This window comes from Mus caroli, chromosome 7, assembly GCF_900094665.2.
Source record: "Mus caroli chromosome 7, CAROLI_EIJ_v1.1, whole genome shotgun sequence".
Classification (NCBI taxonomy): domain Eukaryota; kingdom Metazoa; phylum Chordata; class Mammalia; order Rodentia; family Muridae; genus Mus; species Mus caroli.
Genome location: NC_034576.1, coordinates 24049044 through 24067975, shown reverse-complemented (window position 1 = coordinate 24067975; position 18932 = coordinate 24049044). Strand labels below are relative to the sequence as shown.

Here is an 18932-nt window from a genome sequence, read left to right as displayed (position 1 = left end):
GTATCGATCCTTTGTCATGTGAATGCATGTTCCTTCTACGCTAATTTCTCAAGTGATTTTGTTTGTTTGTTTGTTTCTTAAGGCCTAGATAACTGTTACTTGGCAAGCCTGCCATTTCATGCTGTTACTGATATTATAAGGAAACTTTCTCCTATGCTGTTTCTGTATTACCAGGAGACTTTCTTATGCCCAAGTTGATTACATATTCTGTTATGTTCTGTGTTCTTGGAAACCAATCACAGTAACAGTCATGTTAGAACTGCTTTGTATAGTGAGTCACAATTCAACTTGGACCTGAACCAACCACCTGGCAGCACATCCTGCACCTGAGTATGAGCCTTTATGGCTTTTGCTTTTATAAACTGCCCTTGGGACAGACCCCAACATAAGAAAGACACCTGCACAATATAAGAAGCTATTTGTAATAAGTCTTCCATTTTGAGTAGGGGTCAAGTAAAGTCGAAGTTCCCAAGACCTCCCTGGGAATTAACATCCTATTTGCAGAACATGTACATAGGTGATTGACATCCTGGTTGTCAAGTTAAGACATGAATGTTGGACAAGGCAAGTCCCCTGCTACAGTTGAATACCCCAACCAATGAGAGCAAGATAAGTGTACAACAAAGTCATGTTCCTAAGGAAATCAATCACCTATCCCTAAATCCTGATTGGTAAAATAACTTGGCACAGATATCTAGGATTTCAAGGCTTAAGAGATCTATAGGATCCTGGCTTGTGGTCACAGTTCAGCTCCTGAGCCTGGACTTGCAGCCCTGATTGATCAGTCCTGGAGCCATCCCTGTGTGACTGAGATGAGTGTTCCTGTGCTTTGTGAGAAAAACCCTAACACGTTTTTCAAGGGATGCTGGGCTTTGTGAAAACCTTTCTGCAAATATTAAGATGGTCATGTGGTTTATTTCCCTATGTCTATGTGCTGGGTTGTGTTTCTTGATTTACATATGTTCAACCAAACATACAAGATGCTTTACAAACTTGCATGCCATCCTTCCTCAGAGGCCATGTTAACCTCTCCGTCATTCCAGTGAGCACACATGATGTTCCCATGAACACCACTCACTCTCCTGTTTTCTGTAGATCCGTTCCTTACAGGGTTAAGTCTCCATGGCTTACCTCCACCTACCGTTAGCATCCTGGAGTACGTCTTGTTCCCTGATATGCAGCAGAAACTGTTCTCATCAAGATCAGTAGCATCGCAGCAGTCACACAGTACAATAAACCCTTCTCACGGCAGCTCACCCCAAGTTTCAGAGCATACGAGGAGGTGATTACCACTCTCCACCATAGCAGCTGCTTTGCCAATACTGTTGGCTTCTTTCTTCTCTCTGCTCTGGCCATTCCCTTCTTCTTAGCCACCTCTTTAATGTTTCCATCTCTTAAATATTGGTGGTCCTCAGTGTTCTGTGCTGTAGCCTGTCTCTCCCTTCACGTGTCCATTGAGCTTTCTGTAGACTGCTTTAACTGGCATATGACGGACAGCTCTCCTGAATGCTGTGTGGACTTCTGTTGGCTGCTGAACTTCTGTGCTTGAACATATATAACTTGTCCAAGAAATTTACTGTCTTTTTTTTTTTTTCTGAGACAAGTTTTCTCTGTGTAGCCATGGCTGTCCTGGAACTCACTCGGTAGACCAGGCTGGCTTCAAACTCACAGAGATCCACCTGCCTCTGCCTCTTAAGTGCTGAGATAAAAGGCGTGCGCCACCACACCTCAGTGGAAATTTACTGGTTTTGAGACAGGGTTTTACTGTGCTGCCTAGATGAGCCTTACACTCTTTAATTTTATTTTTTTTAGATTTATTATATGTATATGAATGTTTTGCCTGTGTGTATGTCTGTGTGCTACATGTATGACTGCCTACAGAGGTCAGACAAGGGTACTAGATTTCCTGAAATTGAAGTTACGGATGGCTGTGAGCTGCCACTTGGTGCTGGGAACTAAAGCTGGACTTGATGAGCAACAAACGTTCTTAACCACTAAGCAGTCTCTCCAGCTCCAAGTCTCAAGCTCTTGATCCTCCTGCTCTGGCCTCCATGTTGCCCAGATAACCAAACACCTTATTATTTTGTCTTCCAACTGCTTCTTGAAAAGAATTAATTTTCTCCTCAGTCTACAGTACCCTGCAAAAGCAGTGATCTCTGGGTTCAGTAAAAGACCCTGTCTCAGAAACACAGTGGAGGAGCTGAGAGACGGCTCCGTGGTGAAAAGCACATACTACGTTGCAGACATCCCAGGTTGACTCTCGAGCCCTACATGGTGGCTCATAACCATCTACCACTCCAGTTCCAGGGATCTGATGCCCTCTTTGACCTCTGCAAGCACTGGGCATGCATGTGATGCACGTGCATACATGCAGGAAAACACAAACCTGGCTACTGCTCTTGGCACTTTCCTTACCTTCTCATCTAGTTGGTCATCGAGATTTTAAAAGTCTTAATTTATTATTATTGTGTGTCTCCCTTCTTTTCTCCCTCCCTCTTTTTCTCCCTCCTCCCCTCCCCTCCCCCTGCTCCCCCCTCTCCCTCTTTCTTTTTGGTTTTGAGACAGGGTCTCACCAAGCAGCCTTGGCCAGCCTAGAACTCACTATGTAGACCAAGTTGGTCTCAAACTCATAGAGCTCTGCCTGTTTCTGCCTCCCGAGTACTGGGGTTAAAGGTGTGCCTGACTATTATTACTGTGCAGGTATGTGTGTGTACAATATGTCTTGAATGTGTCACGACATGTGTGTGGGTGTCAGATGACAATTTAGTAGAATTTGTTCTCTCCTTCTACCTATGCATGGGTTCCGGGATTAAACTCAGGTTGTTGGGTTTATGCAGTGAGCATCCACCCACTGAGCCCCCTCACTAGCCCCGAGTTGCTCAGTTTTTGTCCTGTTTTGTTTTGAGACAAGGTCTCTCTACATAGTCCTGGCTGTCCTGGAACCCCTATGTAGACAAGCTGGCCTTGAACTCATAGAGACCCGCTGGTCTGGTTCCCGAGTGCTGGGATCAAAGGCGTGTGCCCCTGTGCCTGACAACACTGCCTCCTACACGTCTCTGGACTTGTCCAGTCCCATCGTCATCTGTACACTCTCAAACTAGGACTTCTTTCCTGAGATCACTGTGCCAGGTCTGCCTCTGATTCCCTCTCTGGCTTCCAGTGTAACTTCATCTTCCCTGGTGCATTGTCTACAATGCAGACGAGTCTCGGGAAACATAACTCTGATAGTGTTTTTCATTGTTACAGCCTTTTAGTGGCTTTCTTTCTTTCTTTCTTAAATACTTATTTATTTTATATGTATGGCCATTTGGCCTGTATGTGCAGATATGAGTACCACATGTTTGCCCGTTAGGATGGGTCTCCTGGAACTTGAGTTACAGACAGGTGTGAGCTGCTGTGTGAGTGCTGGGAATTGAACCCCTGGCCTTTAGAGGCGCAACCAGTGCTTCTAACCCCCGAGCCATCTTTCCAGCCCCCTTTCGGTTTTCAGTTGCCCCTAGAATGCATTTCTGTCTAGTCAGCCTGACTCAGACAATCTCACTCTCCAGCGTCTCCTTTGCCACACCCTCCTCCACCCTACCTCATTCTTAAGATGGTAGCCTCATCTAAATGACGATCCCTCCACTGTTCCTGTTCTTTTGTGCCTGAGCCTTTGTGCATCTGTGAGTCTAGAACACTACTGGTTTGCCAGTTACTCATCTTTTTTTTTTTTTTTCTTATAAAGGAAAACATTCAATTAGGGCTGGTGTACAGTTTTAGAGGTTTAATCCATTATCATCAAGACAGGATGCAAGGCAGCACTGGTGGCAGGAGAGGAGAACTGAAGCTCAATGTCTTGACATTAATTTAAAAATTAACTTTAAGATGATGTGTTAACACAAAAACTCAGGCAGTCTTACAGACATGCTATGGATCGTAACTGGGTCTTTGAGCTATGACAGCTAAGTTGCCTCTGATTCCCTCCCCTCCCCACCCTGCTGGCACAGCCCCGAGGTTTTTCCTCCATGAATTGTCCTGAAATGTAATCCATCTCCCATAGACTCACGCACTGGAAGCGTGTGACTGTAAGACTATGTCCAGGGCTATGCAACTATCATCACAGTTGGTTCAAACATGTGTTCCTTCTACGGGAAACCTCCACGCTCTCACGAGGCTCCACCCCGTTCTGCTCTCTTAAAAACCCCTGCAAAGCACTAATCTACCTTCTGCTCCAAGAACCCACCTCTTGTGAGACACTGGCTGCTGCGGCACAAGCCCGCTATTCTAGTGGCTTTAAAGTACAAGGTCATCAGCTGCTCCATGAGGAGTGCTGAGGCCAGCCTGGGTGCACATTTATACGTGAAGTCACACCAAAGACTAAAACAAAAGCAAAATTAAAATTGTGCCTGTTTCTGGTATTTTATATAAATGGGACTATGTACAATGTCTTTGTGATTGGACTCTTTCACAAGCTGTCATGTTTTAAAGTTCTTCTGTTGCAGCAGATTTCAATATTTTTTTTTGTTTTTGTTTTGTTTTGGTCTTGAGATAGAGTCACAGCATGTGGTCCAGGATGGCTTTGAATTCATTAGATATGTGTCTCAGGCCAGCTTCACACTCTCCATCCTCTTGGGGAAGGTTGCAGGACAGAGGGTGGATATGGAAGGGTGGGGAGATGAGTGGGATTGGGGTGCACGATGTGAAACTCACAAAGAACCAATACAAAGTTATTTTTTTTAAAAAAGCCATCTTGTTTCAAGGTCAAAATAAGTGCATTCCTATTTTCTGAAAGCTTGAGTTTGACTGGTTCTTGAACCATTTTCTGGAATTTGACATGTCCCACACCCTATATCCTAACCTCCACCCTGATAAGATGTTCTATCAAATAGTTTTGAAATTTTCTGCCAAGTTTCTACATAAAAAACATCGAAAACCCCCTACTCTTGGATGTTTGTAGGTGTACAACCCCATTTATCCTGCGTTCAATGCTATTTTTTCTCAAATCCCACTTGAAGGAGGTAGCCCTGTCTGGCAGAAGTTAAAGCCTGCTTAATTCAATAAAAAATTCAGGTGATGGTCTTTCTGTTGTTTGGTGGGATGAACAGCTGCCCTTTGAGGACATTCGCTCCAGCATCCAATCCCACAGTGTGATTATCCTCTGCCACCCTTTCAGAGCAAAGAGCTCCTGAGCTCCAGACCAACTTCCAACATGTGTGTGTATGTATATATATGTGTGTGTATCGGTGAATGTGTGTATGGTGTGTGTGTGTATGGTGTGTGTGTGTATGTGCATGTACATCCGTCTCTGTGTTCATATGTCTGTGTACATGGTGTATCTGTGTATGTATGTGTTCATGTGAGTGTGTATGGGGTGCATGTGTGTCTGTCTGTGTGCAAATGTGCATGTGTCTGTGTGTATGGTGTGTGTGTGTATGTCTGTCTGTCTGTATGCATGGTGTATGTGTGTATATGCACATATGTCTATGTGTATGGTGTATCTGTATATCTGTGTGTACATGTACATAGGTGTAGGTAAGTGTGTAGGTGAGGGTTTGTATGGTGTGTCTGTGTGTATGAGTGTGTGTCTGTGTATGTATGTGTGTGTTTGCATAGTGGTGTGTGTGTGTGAGAGAGAGAGAGGGAGAGAGAGAGAGAGAGAGAGAGAGAGAGAGAGAGAGAGAGAGAGAGAGAGAGAGAGAGAACTTATCTGTGTGAGAACATGAGGAGGGAGGAGGTCAGAGACTGACCTGGGCATCTTTCTCCATCTTAATTCTTTTTAACATTTATTTGTATGTGTGTTTTCCTGCATGTATGCACATGTATCACATGCATGCCCAGTGCTTGCAGAGGTCAAAAGAGGGCATCAGATCCCTGGAACTGGAGTGGTAGATGGTTATGAGCCACCGTGTAGGGCTTGAGAGCTGACCTGGGACGTCTGCAACGTAGTATGTGCTTTTCACCATGGAGCCGTCTCTCAGCTCCTCCACTGTGTTTCTGAGACAGGGTCTTTCACTGAACCCAGAGATCACTGCTTTAGTCAGATGGTCTGAGCAATGGGGCCTTCAGGTCTGCCTGTCGCTGCCACCCTCACCCACTGGAGAGACAGTGCGTGCTGCCATGCGTAGCTTTAGTGTGGGTGCTGGGGATCTGAACTCAGGACCTCAGTGCTTGCATGGGAGCCAAGTTACAGACTGAGCTGCCTCCCTAGCTATTCCAGAGGTGGAGGCTGGATGATAAGGAGTTCAGGCTCACCCAGTCTCTAAACGATGGAAGGAAACTCTGATGTAAATAGGATAATTTATCACACTGCGCTGGAGAGATGGCTCAGTGGTTAAGAGCACTGACTGCTCTTCTGAAGGTCCTGAGTTCAAATCCCAGCAACCACATGGTGGCTCACAACCATCTGTAATGAGATCTGACGTCCTCTTCTGGAGTGTCTGAAGACAGCTACAGTGTACTTATTTATAATAAATAAATAAATCTTTAAAAAATTATCATACAGCAATAGAACGAGGGTATTGGTGTTTTGTATGCAGTAGATTGAATTAGCTACATATTTAATCTTTAAAAACTGAGACAGGGGCTGGAGATATGTCTTAGCTATTAAATGTACAGGTACATACTGCTCTTCAAAAGGACTTCAGTTCCGTGGACCCACATCAAGTAGCTCACAATGGCCTGTAACTACAGATCCAGAGGGATGTGAGATTTCTGACCTCTGAGGGTGCCTGTACTCATGTGCACATACCTTTCCCCTGTATGTATGTATGTATGTATGTATGTATGTATGTATGTATGCATGCATGCATGTATGTGTGTGTATGTATGTATAAGTGTGTATGTGTGTATGCATGTATGTGTGTATGCATGTATGTGTGTATGCATGTATATATGTGTGTACGTGTGTGTGTGGGTATATATGTATGTATGTACGTGGGTATATATATATGTGTGTGTACATGTGTATGTATGTGTGTGTAAGTGTTTATACATGTATATGTGTGTGTATGTATGTATGTATGTGTGTGTGTATGTATTGTGTATATATGTGTGAGAGGAGCATAGAGACGACTCAGCAGGCTCAGCAGTTGAACGCACTTGCCACCAAGTCTCACAAACCTACCTGAGTGGATCCCTGGAACCTACATGACAGAAGAGAATTGATTCTCACAAGTTGCTCTCTGACCTCCACATTAATGCTACCTCACACGCACCCCTCCCCGTATAAATTCATGTATATAAAGAAAAAATTGAGACAAAGTTAAAGTCTGTGGCCATGTATGGAGGCCATGGTGCCATGACTTTGCTCTGTGGTGCAGGTCTCACTCTCTAAGCCCCTACATGTGAAGCATGTGTCCTCTCTGGGCCACTCTCTAGTACAATTTTCCCTTTTTATCATAAGGGTCTTGCTTTGTTGCCTTGGGCTCAAGCAATCCTCCTGCATCAGTTTCCTCACTAACTGGCAGGCACAGACTATCTCAGCTTACAACCCAAGTTTTAGCAAATGTGTAATGCCGTTTGAATTATGATGTGTGCTTTGACCTCTCAACTCTCCTTGAATCCTTTTGCAGTATATCCCACCTTCAAGTGTCAATTCTTTTAAACATTATTAAAGACTTTTGTATACGTGACTGTTTTGTCTGCATGCTCGCCTGTGAATCACTTGTGTGCCTTGGTGTCCGAGGAAGCTAGAAGAGGTGTTGGCTCTCCTGGAACTGGAATTATAGAAAGTAGCGAGCTATCAAGTGGGTGTTGGGAATGGAACATGGGTTCACTGGAAGAGCAGCCAGTGCTATTTACCTGAGCCATTTCTCCAGCCTGGCAAGTGTGAATTCTTAGCACTATTAATTAGAATGGTCTCCTTTCAACAATGTAAATGACATCATCATTAATATATTCATCTTTCATGAGTATATAGATTGGCCATCAGGAAAACATTGTCAGCCATACACAGTTTGTGTCCTGCCTCCTGGGGAATCATGGAGTTGCCTTGATCTAGCTGCCCCGGGAGACGTGCATCATGGGCTCGGCAGGCTGGAGTCTGTGACTCCTGGGGAGCGCTGTGTACCTTTCAGTTTCTGAGAAACTGAGGCACTCCCTCAGACAGCGAAGCATTCGGTCATCTTTGTGTCTCCAAACAATTGGTCATACACATTCATCTTGTGCACCCTGTATGACTTGCAGACATCATTGTATCATGGCAACTGCCACTATATTCTGTTTCTGATAATAATGTAAAAAGTCTGATTGCCAGCCAGGTGTAGTGGCTCATGCCTTTAATCCCAGCACTTGGGAGGCAGAGGCAGGTGGATCTATGAGTTCGAGGCCAGCCCTGGTCTACAGAGTGAATTCTTGGACAGCCAGGGCTACACAGAGAAACCCTGTCTCAGACAAAAATCTGATTTCTTGGAATAAACTAGTACCAGCCTCAGTCTTGCTATGACCCATCTGAGCCAGGCCTGTTGGGTACGTCCACTCTGAGCACAATCAGGCAAGCCTAGCTGTGGAAGGGAACACCTGCACTTACAGGCGGAGCCCTGAACAAGGATCTGAAATATGGGTATCTATGAAAAATCATAAAAAAAAAAAACATAAGGAGAGGAACGCCTGGCAGTGGTGTGCACACAGTATAATAAGGCAGGAGACTAAGTGATCGTCGGTGGAAATGGAACAGGCAGAGTCGAAGGAGCCAACCTTTGTTTGCAGAAGTTATGCGGACTTTATTGCTGGTGGAAGGGGGTGAAGCGGGGCACCGTCAGTCGATGAAATCCCTGGGGTTCACTAGTGAGCATCAGCCCTCTTTCCCAGAGTTCGGTTCCAGTTAGAAAGAGCAATGAAAGAAGAATTAAATGCAAGGGGGCTGGAAAAAAAATTCCTACTGCTTTTTAGCTGTGGAAAGAAATAAGAACAAAGAGAGAAAAGGGACACAGTTATAATCAAAAATGAAAACGATCTGGAAAGAACAGAGCTAACCCTGTGAACAGAAGGAGGATTAAACCTGAAGATACAGCATGTGCCTCTCTGTGAGGAGGCGAGGGATCTCCTCCTCTCCTCCTCCCCCCCATCCCCCTCCCCTTCCTCCCCCTTCCCCTGCATCTCTAGCTCCAATTCCCTCTGCTCCCATCCCTTGTCCATCAGAACAGGTCCTGATGCTGCGGAGACTGTTCCTGCTGCTTCATGTCCTCTTTTGTCTGATTGCTCTCAGTCAGAAAACATTGTTGGTGAGGTTTCTCACCCTCCATAAAAAAAAAAGCTCCTTTTCAGTCACCATATGGTCTCCCAGACCCTGTATTGAGCCCCAGCATGGGAGAAGACATGGAAGGGTTTTTTTGTTTTTTGTTTTTTTTTTCTTTTCCTGGTGAGTGAATGCTGGATCCTGAAACTACGGCAATGAGCTAAAAACTATATACCAGTTCACTTGAGACTCTTAAGCATCTGAAGCAGGCTTGTGCTCAGGGTGGGCCAACTGCCCTCTTTTACACTGTCTCCTTCATTCTGCTTCTGGCTATTTTGTTCCCTCTGACTGGAGGATCTTAGCAAAGCTTGTCTTACAGGGGTGAATATTTAGTGTAAAAGACTGAGTATTCAAAAAGTTGTCAGGACCAAGCTACTAGAAATCAAGAAAATCGTGTGCCCACAGCTTTTGAAATGTCAGCAGGGGAAGGCTTGTGGACCCCTCTGTTAACTCAGCCAAACCAATGCAAATCATCATTGGAAAGCTTTGCCTCAAGGAATGCAAATAGCTCAAATTTGTACCAAAAACTTGTTGCTACTGCTTTTGGGAGAGCTAAAGGGCCGTTTCCTCCTGTATTTATTACATGATAATAAAATAAAATAACACTATTAGCAACATAATAGATATAATATAAAAATTATTAGCAATATAATAAAAATAATATTGCTAATATTGTAATTACATTATATGGATAATATCTTGTGCCTGCTGAGAAGAATAGAATGCCAGGAGATTTATTTGCTGAGGTATAAATTGGATTAACTCCTTATGGATTGATTATAGCTCCTGTAAAATCTTAACCTACTCCTCCAGTCTTATATTTTGGAGAATTGATAAAGCCTTCAGGAATTATTCCTCAAAATTGGAAGTTAGGGAGGACACCTTAAAGACCAGATGATCTTCAAAACCTGCTAGGAGCCATAAATTGGATTATATCTATCTTTAAAATTCCCACACCACTCTTGCACCCTGAATCTGAAGTTCTTAAGGGGAATCGTGACCCTTCTCCCAGAGAATGGACTGAGCCTGCTTGTATGGTATTACGGTAGGCGGAAAACCCTCAGCTTCAGTGCATCTCAAATCCATTTGCTGTCCCTACATTGCTGGGTATCCTGTCTCCCAAATCACCACAGGATTGCTCTGGGATGAGGGTCCAATAGAACAGATACATCTATTACCCCCCAAAAAGGTGATCACTCCATATCGGCTCATAGTTGCTGAATTGATCATTTTAGTCAGGCCTCACACAAAGCAAGTATCCAGGCAAGCGCCAACAAAAATATTGTATTCCTTTTGATGAAAAACTGTTGGGATTTTTGAAAAAAAAAAAAAACTTTGCATGGCTTAGCACTGGCTTTTGCTGCAGATCCATTTCAAACTGATAACCATATCCCTTCAAGTAAACTTATTGATTTTGCATCAAAACATGCTCTATTCTCTTTCCTAAAGGAACCAGGCTGCAGGCATCGCCCTCTAAACAAACAGTATTTGTAGATGCCACTACATGTGTAGGTTCCTAGCAGTGCTTCACGGATTTCTCCCCACCCAGGTGCTTCTGCACAACAGATGTCTTGTCACTTACATCACCTCACAATGGAAGCCTCAACCTCTGAACCCAAATTCTGATTCACAATGCACAGTGCTGGCCAGGCAGCGTCTAGAAACATTGCAGCTTGCTTTATCCATCACCTCTCTTCATTTCATTCCACTTAATTCAACTGAAAAAGCAGACGCCAAAAATCCAGTTTATTTTGGCTATATCAGGTCACATTCTAATCTTCCAGGACTGTGTCATTCCCAGCCTTGGGCAGGTTGAATAGACCTTGAGCGTTTGCCTTGCTGGACCTTGACAGCCTAAGTGGAGTTACCCCCTGGGTTGTAAGTGCAACTTCCTACAGGAACTACATCTTCCTACAGAAGATGAGACTGCCTTCTGACCTTGCTTTGCAACATAATTCAGCTGGAAAAAAAAAGGATTGGTCTGTGGGTTCCCCCTATATAAACACAGTGCTGAATATTAAATTTGGAGCCTTGATCAGAACCTTGTCTTGGCTTCATTCTTCTCTTGCCCCCATTCCCCATCTCTTTTTCATTTCCAGCCCTCCTTTCAGGGAAATCCAGTTTGTCCATGGCCACAGGACAGCTACACAGGACTTTTGTCTGAGGGAAATGCAAAGACAGATTCCCTTTTAATACTGACTCTTCTCCTAGAAATTAACAACCTAAAGAAAATATAAGAATCCCATACACGCGTTCATCAAAACACTTCATCATTAAAACCAAGCTTCGCTAACTAAATAGCTGACTCTCCTGATAGTTAATGGCTGCCCTTCGTGTGTAAGAGGTAATACCAACTTCTATTCTCTTATGTCATGACTCCTGGAGGATTTTTGCCAAGTCATATCTGTCACATGGATACTACTTATGTCCCCAGATTTAGGAAATTAAAATATGCTCATGTCATTCTGGATACACTTCCTCTTTGGTTATTGCTACTGTCCCCCTATCTGGAGAAGCAGTTAAGGATGCCAACTCGTTTTTATTCTAAGGATTTGCTATTTTAGGCATCTGTAAAATATTAAAAAATGGGCAATGCCATTGTGTACGATTCTAAGTATTTTACAGAATTTTGCTAAAAGTTTGATATAACCCATATCAGAGGCATACCATAGAAAACTCAGGGCAAATCATTTGCTGACAGAGCCAATGGACAATTTCAACATTATTTTAAAACAAAGGAAAGGGAGAAGGGTAGTAGGGCTACTCCTCATAGAATATTATCTTCTATATTATGTACCTAAAAGTTGTAAATTTGTAAAGTAGGATTAGCTCTACCCATGATGCAGAGGTTAAAGAGAATTACTTACCTTGAACATTAAATCGCACAGGCATTAGGGTGTGATCGAAGTTTTGAAATAGCATATCCAGTGCGTAGGCTCCCTCATCATTCTTGGTGACGCTTTGGAAGAACAGGGACCCATTGCTGTATATTATCTCTCTGTCGCTGTGTGCAGGCCCCAATATAATCTTACTAGAGGCTGTTATAAATCGTGCAATTTCATTTCTTTCACCCGCAGAGGTTCCCTTGTACCAGTAAATGGCTCGGAGCGTCCGCGGCAGATTGTGAACAAGTAGAAGAACGTTTTTCCCTTCGGCCACGTTGGGCGGCACAGCCTCAACGGTGACTTGGCCAGTGGTGGGAGGGCTCAAGGAGGGTAAAAGTGAGACTAAGAGGAAGAGAGAAAGACCTATCAATCTTAGGACCTTTGCAAAACCTCTCAGCCTTGCTGTGCCTGTGTCCTATTGGGTGGCAGTCAGCAGTACCACCTCCATTCCTCAGCAATGCTACAGCTTTCCTCTGTAGGAAACACTCTTCTCGAGCATTCACACAGCTCACCACTCACTGTCCTCAGATCCCTGCTCACACTCAGAGTCTTTGCTGAGTGTAGGCTTATCTTCTCTGACCTCCTCCTTTAAAGCCATGGTCCACTGGAGAGATGTTACATCAAATCAGATTCAGAAATTATCTGGACCTAAAGATACGTTTGTGGTTCTCCTCAGGGCATATAAAACCTAGCAAAGATGTTTGCTCATTCTTTTTCTGTCTATAATTAAACTTCGGCCCATAAGAATGTCTCTGGGAATTTGTTGTTGTCACATTGGGAAGCATTAATATTAATTCGGTTCTCCATATCTACTTTAAAGATTGACTTGCACACTCTGAAATTAAAAATCAAAAAGGGGATGTTAGGGACTCTTGCATTCAGCCTGGTCTAACAGCCCTAAGAGATTCCTAACCTAGGTTTTCAGGTTTGAGCCCATGGCTCCTGGGGCACCACATGCCTTTCAGTTAGATGCCTCCCTCAGGCAGGGGAGCATTAAGCTATCTTTGTATCTCTGCATTCTCTAGAAGTCAGCAGAGCATATAGAGTTTGGCAGAACAATTAGTCTTGGACATTATTCTTTGGGGACCCTGTCCAGCTTGAATACTGTCATTTTATCATGGCAACTACAATTGTGTTCTTCCTGGTAACCACCATTATATTCTCTTTCTGACAAGAGTATAAAAATGTCTAATTTCTTGCAATAATATTGACACAGTCTCAGTCTTGCTGTGACCCCCTCCTACAATACCTAATTTAATTCTCACTGATCCTGTCAGGACACTCTGGCTCAGTAAGTAAGGGGCTTCCAGCTCATTCCTTCCCTCTTCCTCCATCACAGTAAGAGCTAATTATACACTCTTCCTCATGCTGGTTGCAGCTCTAGTGGGAGGAAACAAAGCCGTCTCCTTCATCTCCTCTGCTAGGAAGGACACCAGCATACCTGGGACCCTGGGATTCCAAGTCTAGTGAAGAGAGTGTGGGCTGGTCAGGCCTGGACTCTGTTGAGGAAAGCTGACTTACTGCTCAACACTTTCATTTCCTGGACCAGGCTTCCACTCAGGCTGTGCATGCCTGAACCAACATCTCTGAACCCACTGCTCCTCTCCAATGCATGGATAGCTAATAAGGTCCCCGAGGTGTGGCTGAGGACAGACAAGCTAGTGCCACACAGGGTGTATGGGACCATGACTCAATAGCTATTTCCTACCCCAGTTTCCCTATAACAGTGCACATTGGTAAATGATCGTTGCCAGGCCTGCAAGTTAACCTTAAAAGGAGCAATGATCTGACCTTCCATAGACCAGAGTCTGTTACTATTTGCTGCAGGAAATAATCCCTGGGCTGGACACCCTGGAGAACAAGGAGCTGCCATTTGTACACGGTTTCCTCCTACCATTTTAGGGCTCTCTATTTTCCTGGGAAGTCTCACAGGAGCATCACAACAGTTGGCTGGTTGTCTTTCATAGCTCTCCATGTACACAGAGCGCACTGGGTCTCAGGAGGAGATACCCAGGTGACCTACCTCAGACATGGCTCTAGTCTAGGCTGACTGTCAACAGCCTACCAGCCTACAATCAACCATTGTCCCTGTCAGCTCTAACAAGAGGGCAAATTTCAACCAGGCTAACAACTTCCCAGAGTTCCTGGAGTTCGGGCTGCGTCTGGAGCAAAGTGTCCTGGTGCTCACCTCTCCGTGAGATTCTCATGGTTTCCTCAGGCAGGCCCTGCTTGAGCCCTGAAGGGTCTTTCTCGAGGCCATGCTCAGGATAAGCAGCCTAAGTTACTGTGCAGAGTCTGACATCCTCACACTGAGTTACCTCACAATCTCTTCTCTGAAAGAGTGGGTCCAAGTGAGGCATCCTGGTTTATTGCTGTTTTTCTCCCCTCTGTGTGCCCCGAACTAAATGTTCCCACCACGATGTAGGGGACATAGTAGAGTCATCAAGGATTGACAGTGCTGTGTGGGAAGCAGGATTAGCTCTACCCATGACGCCGAGGTTACAGAGAATTACTTACTGTGTACATGAAATCGCACAGAAATTGGAGTAATTTCAAAGTTTTGATCTAGCATATATAATGTATAGGCTCCCTCATCATTCTTGGTGACGCTTTGGAAGAACAGGGATCCATTGCTATATATTGTCTCTCTGCCGCTGTGTGCAAACCCCATTTTACTCCTATTAATGGATGTTACAAATCGTCCAATTTCATTCTGTTCAGTCCCAGTGGTTCCCTTGTACCAGTAAAAGACTCGGAGTGTCTGCGGCAGATTGTGAACAAGTAGAAGAACATTGTTGTCTGCAGTAACGTTGGGCGGCATAGCCTCAATGGTGACTTGGGCAGTAGTGGCAGGGTTCCAGCAAGTTAAAAGTGAGGCTAAGAGGGAAGAGAGAAAAACCTATCAATGTTAGGACCTTTGCAAAACCTCTCAGTCTTGCTGTGAGTACGTGTCCTATTGAGTGGCAGCCAGCCTCATCACCTCCATTCCTCAGCAACGCTGCATCTTTCCACTGTAGGAAACGCTCTTCTCCGGCATTCACACAGCTCTCTGCTCACTGCCCTCAGATCCCAGCTCACACTCAGAGTCTTTGCTGAGTGTAGGGCTATCTTTTCTGACTTTCTATAAAGACCCCGCACCTTCATTTTCTGGCCTTTCTCTGCTTTGTTTGTTCTGAAGTGCTTGCCAACCTGACCCCACCTAGATGTCCTCGCTGGTCTGTCTTTCTGCCCAGTAGAACTAGGGCTTTGTGAGGAGGGCTAGGTGGATTTTGGCTTAGTCCCTGCTGCCTGGAACACGCTCACATACCCATGTACAAATCAGTGTCCCAGAGCCTAGTGTGTTTGCAAATTTCTCAGCGTAGTATGCAATAATTCTGTTTACTTGCCCCAGTTTGGTTTTTACGTGGAGAGTCACCCTGACGGAGTTGTGGACTTCAGTCTTCAGGATATCCTGGCCAGTGCGATAAACTTAACAATAGGGAAGAACTGAGTTTCTCCTCACTATTTCCCAATTCACATTCACCGAGAGCTTCCTGTTGCCGTCAGGCTTCAAGCAGAAGCCTGATGTCCCTTCTCAGGTTCCTTTCCTCTCCCAGAAGACCCCAGCCAGTCTCTGAGCTCCCCTGCTCTCTACTGGGAAGGACTGTCTCCTTACCTGTGAGCAGTAGTCCTCCCCAGGGAACCTGCCCTTTGTGGAGATGTGCTGAGGCCAGCTCCATGTCTCTGCTGCCTGCTAGCCTCTTCTCCAACAGTACTGCTAAGCCAGGCTGCCCTGATATCTGCCCTGCTTTTCTTAAAGGAGCTTTTGTCTCCTCCCAGAAGAGGCCACCTCCCAGATTCACGTGGGCTGGGGGTGGAGCCTGTGACTCTGACAATGCTGTTCTCCTGTCAGTGCGGGCCTCCCATCCTTCTATTCCTCTCTTCCCAGTTCAGTGTTCTAGNACATACTCTGAGCAGCAAGGCTGAGGAGTGACCTGTGCCCTGGCCTTGGGGCTGTCAGCAGCAGCAGGAGTTCCAGCACTTCCTGTAGCCTAGAGTGACACAAACCCCCATGGGAGCCCTGTGTGCCCTGCTCTCAATGCTCACAGAGGTGGGGTTTACTCCAGGCAGGAAGTGGCAGAGTTATCTGCAGGGTTGGGAAAGGCCGAGCTGAGTGATGACTGGGTAGGGCCTGATCCATCGTCACTGATGGCACCAGTCAGGTGTCTGATCCTAGGATACAAGTTGTCTCAGGGGCTTCATATCCTGGGTGTGCAGAAGGAGGTGACCTGTGTGTTCTGGAAAGAGGACTGTGTGCTCCATCTTCCTATGGAGGGCGCCAGGGAGACCTCCCCAGCTTCCGGTGCTGGCCAAATGTGATTCAGGTCTGCCCATGCCCTCTGTAACCTTCCCAGGATGGCTTTGTTCTCCTTGGTGAATGCCCTGGGATTTCCCATCTCTCCCCATGGATGATGAAGGATGGAAGGGACCACATTGGTTGTCCTTGCAGAATGGAGTTCTCAGAGATACAGGAAAGAGCCAGTAGGACAGAGTATGGTTACATGAGGGAGCTGGCTCCAGGTGTGTCAGAACTGGGATGGAAACCAGGCTGCAAGACATGTTCATCCCTCAGGAGTTTTTCTGTTGATTATATGGTTCAATGTCTCCCCTGGTGTTCACAAGGAGATCTGCAGCTCACATCTGGGCTGCCCTAAGGTTGGTAACCAGGCTCCCAAGTCCATGGTGGAGCTAAGCAAGAAAGGTTCCAGGTGTGGAGATCCTTTGAGGATCCATTCAGCTTTTTGCTAGAGACTATTATAGTCATGAAGTGAGACTGGCTGCCATTTGATCTGCAGTTCCACGATGACTAATGAGGTTGATCCCCCGTTCCCATGTGCCTAGTAGCTTAGTTGTACATCTTGTTCCGGGGCAGCAATATCCTTGAACTGTGCTCTCTCTAAAATTGTTTTATTCTGACTTCTAAATATTAAAGCAAAGTACTTTCACTCACCAACAATAGCATATTTTAGAATTGTAACATTAAGAAACATGGGCTGGAGAGATGGCTCAGTGGTTAAGAGCAGTGACTGCTCTTACAAAGGTCCTGAGTTCAAATCCCAGCAACCACATGGTAGCTCACAGCCATCCATAATGAGATATGACTCCCTCTTCTGGTGCATCTGAAGACAGCTACAGTGTACTTATGTATAATAATAAATAAATCTTTAAAAAAACAAAACAAAAACAAAAAAAACCACAAAAAGGAAGTTTCGTAGTGTGTGTAATTCCTGGTGTGTTAGTATTTGAGATGCAGTAGCAGTGAGTCAGCATTCCTTGGAATTTGTTTTATAAATTCATAATTATGACTATTTAAGCATACATCTGAGTGTCTTCACTCTCTATAGTTTTTATAGCTGAAATTCTTGTTTAAAGAACTATGTGCCCTAAGTTGGTGATACTTACAAGAACTACACTGTACAGGAACATTCAAAGGGTGAAAGACAGAACTTCAGATCCAGGCCTCCCAGTAAGGCGGCAGCCCCGCATGGAGTCCCATGTGGACACTGCTTGCTAAGGACCTGTTTTACATCAAAACCGGGTTACACGCAAGAGAGCATCCAAAGGGCCCACACCAGGTACAGCATATGTGCGAGCCCATGAGGGAGCACTTTGTCTCTTTACAATTACTGCACCATTGCCAGGTGGTGGTGCACACCTTTACCCCGCACTCGGGAGGCAGAGGCAGGAGGATCTCTGTGAGTTTCAGGCCAGCCTGGTCTACATAGTGAGTTCCAGGACAGCCAGGGCTACACAGAGAAACCCTGTCTTGAAAACCAAACCAAACCAAACCAAACCAAACCAAACCAAACTCCTTCATGTTCTCCTTCCTAATGTTATATATGTAATTACACGTGTACATGCATACATTAGAGCTAGGATCCACATAAAAGAAAGGACATATGGGGTTTTCTTCCTGAGATCAAATGATCTCATTTAACATGATATATTCTAAGTCTATCCACATCCCTGAAAATTTTGTGATTCATCTTTCTGTAGAGACAAACACTACTTCACCGTGTGTGTGTGTGTGTGTGTGTGTGTGTGTGTGTGTGATAGACTTGCATTGTGCATTCTATATTGATGGAGATCTAAGTTGGTTCCACTTCCTTGCTATAGAGGATGGAGCAACTATAATTATTGGGGTGCAGATATCTCATAGGTAGGGTACAGGTTTTCTGGGTAAATGTCCAGTGAAGTAGTTGAGTTATACGCTATTGCAAATTCTTTGAGGGATTCCACACAGCTTTGTATAATGGCTACAGTAATCTGCACACCCACCAGCAATGAATAAGTGTTCCTCTTTCTCCACATTCTCTTCAACATTTGTTATCAGCTAATTTGATTACAGCCATTCTAGCTGGAGTGGGCTGGTGTCTCACGGTAGCTTTAATTTGCATTTCCCAAAATTAAGCATTGCTTTTTTGTCCTAAGCTGTACCAGTTACTTATTCCAAACACAAAAGCCATATCATATATACAATTTACAAGTGTGTTTTTCTGTTCTGTGGTTGTCATTTCAGTTTGTACTTTTAATTCATAAACTCACTGTCTCAGGGTTACCATTGCTGTGCTGAAGCATCGTGATCAGAAGGGGGAGGGAAGAGCTTATTCAGCCTACACATCCACATACCTGCTTATCACTGGAGGACATCTAGACAGCAACTCAGACAGAGCTAGTCGTGTAGGCAAGAGCTGCTGCAGAGGGCACGGAGGGATGATGCTTACTGGCTTGTTCCTCATGGCTTGCTCAGTCTGCTTTCTTATAAAACCCAGGACTACCGGCCCAGGGATGAT

At 44.8% G+C, this 18932-nt stretch overlaps 1 protein-coding gene across 1 annotated transcript; it reads right to left on the bottom strand.

Moving 5' to 3' along the window:
• Positions 1-8674: 8674 nt before the first annotated feature.
• LOC110298947 (carcinoembryonic antigen-related cell adhesion molecule 10) lies at positions 8675-16037 on the bottom strand. Its single transcript, XM_021168494.2, has 4 exons — positions 15755-16037; positions 14617-14976; positions 12082-12441; positions 8675-8868 (listed from the first exon to the last, which is right to left on the bottom strand). The coding sequence occupies exons 1-4, from the start codon at positions 15816-15818 to the stop codon at positions 8855-8857; spliced, it is 798 nt and encodes a 265-aa protein (XP_021024153.1). The 5' UTR covers positions 15819-16037; the 3' UTR covers positions 8675-8854.
• Positions 16038-18932: the final 2895 nt, after the last annotated feature.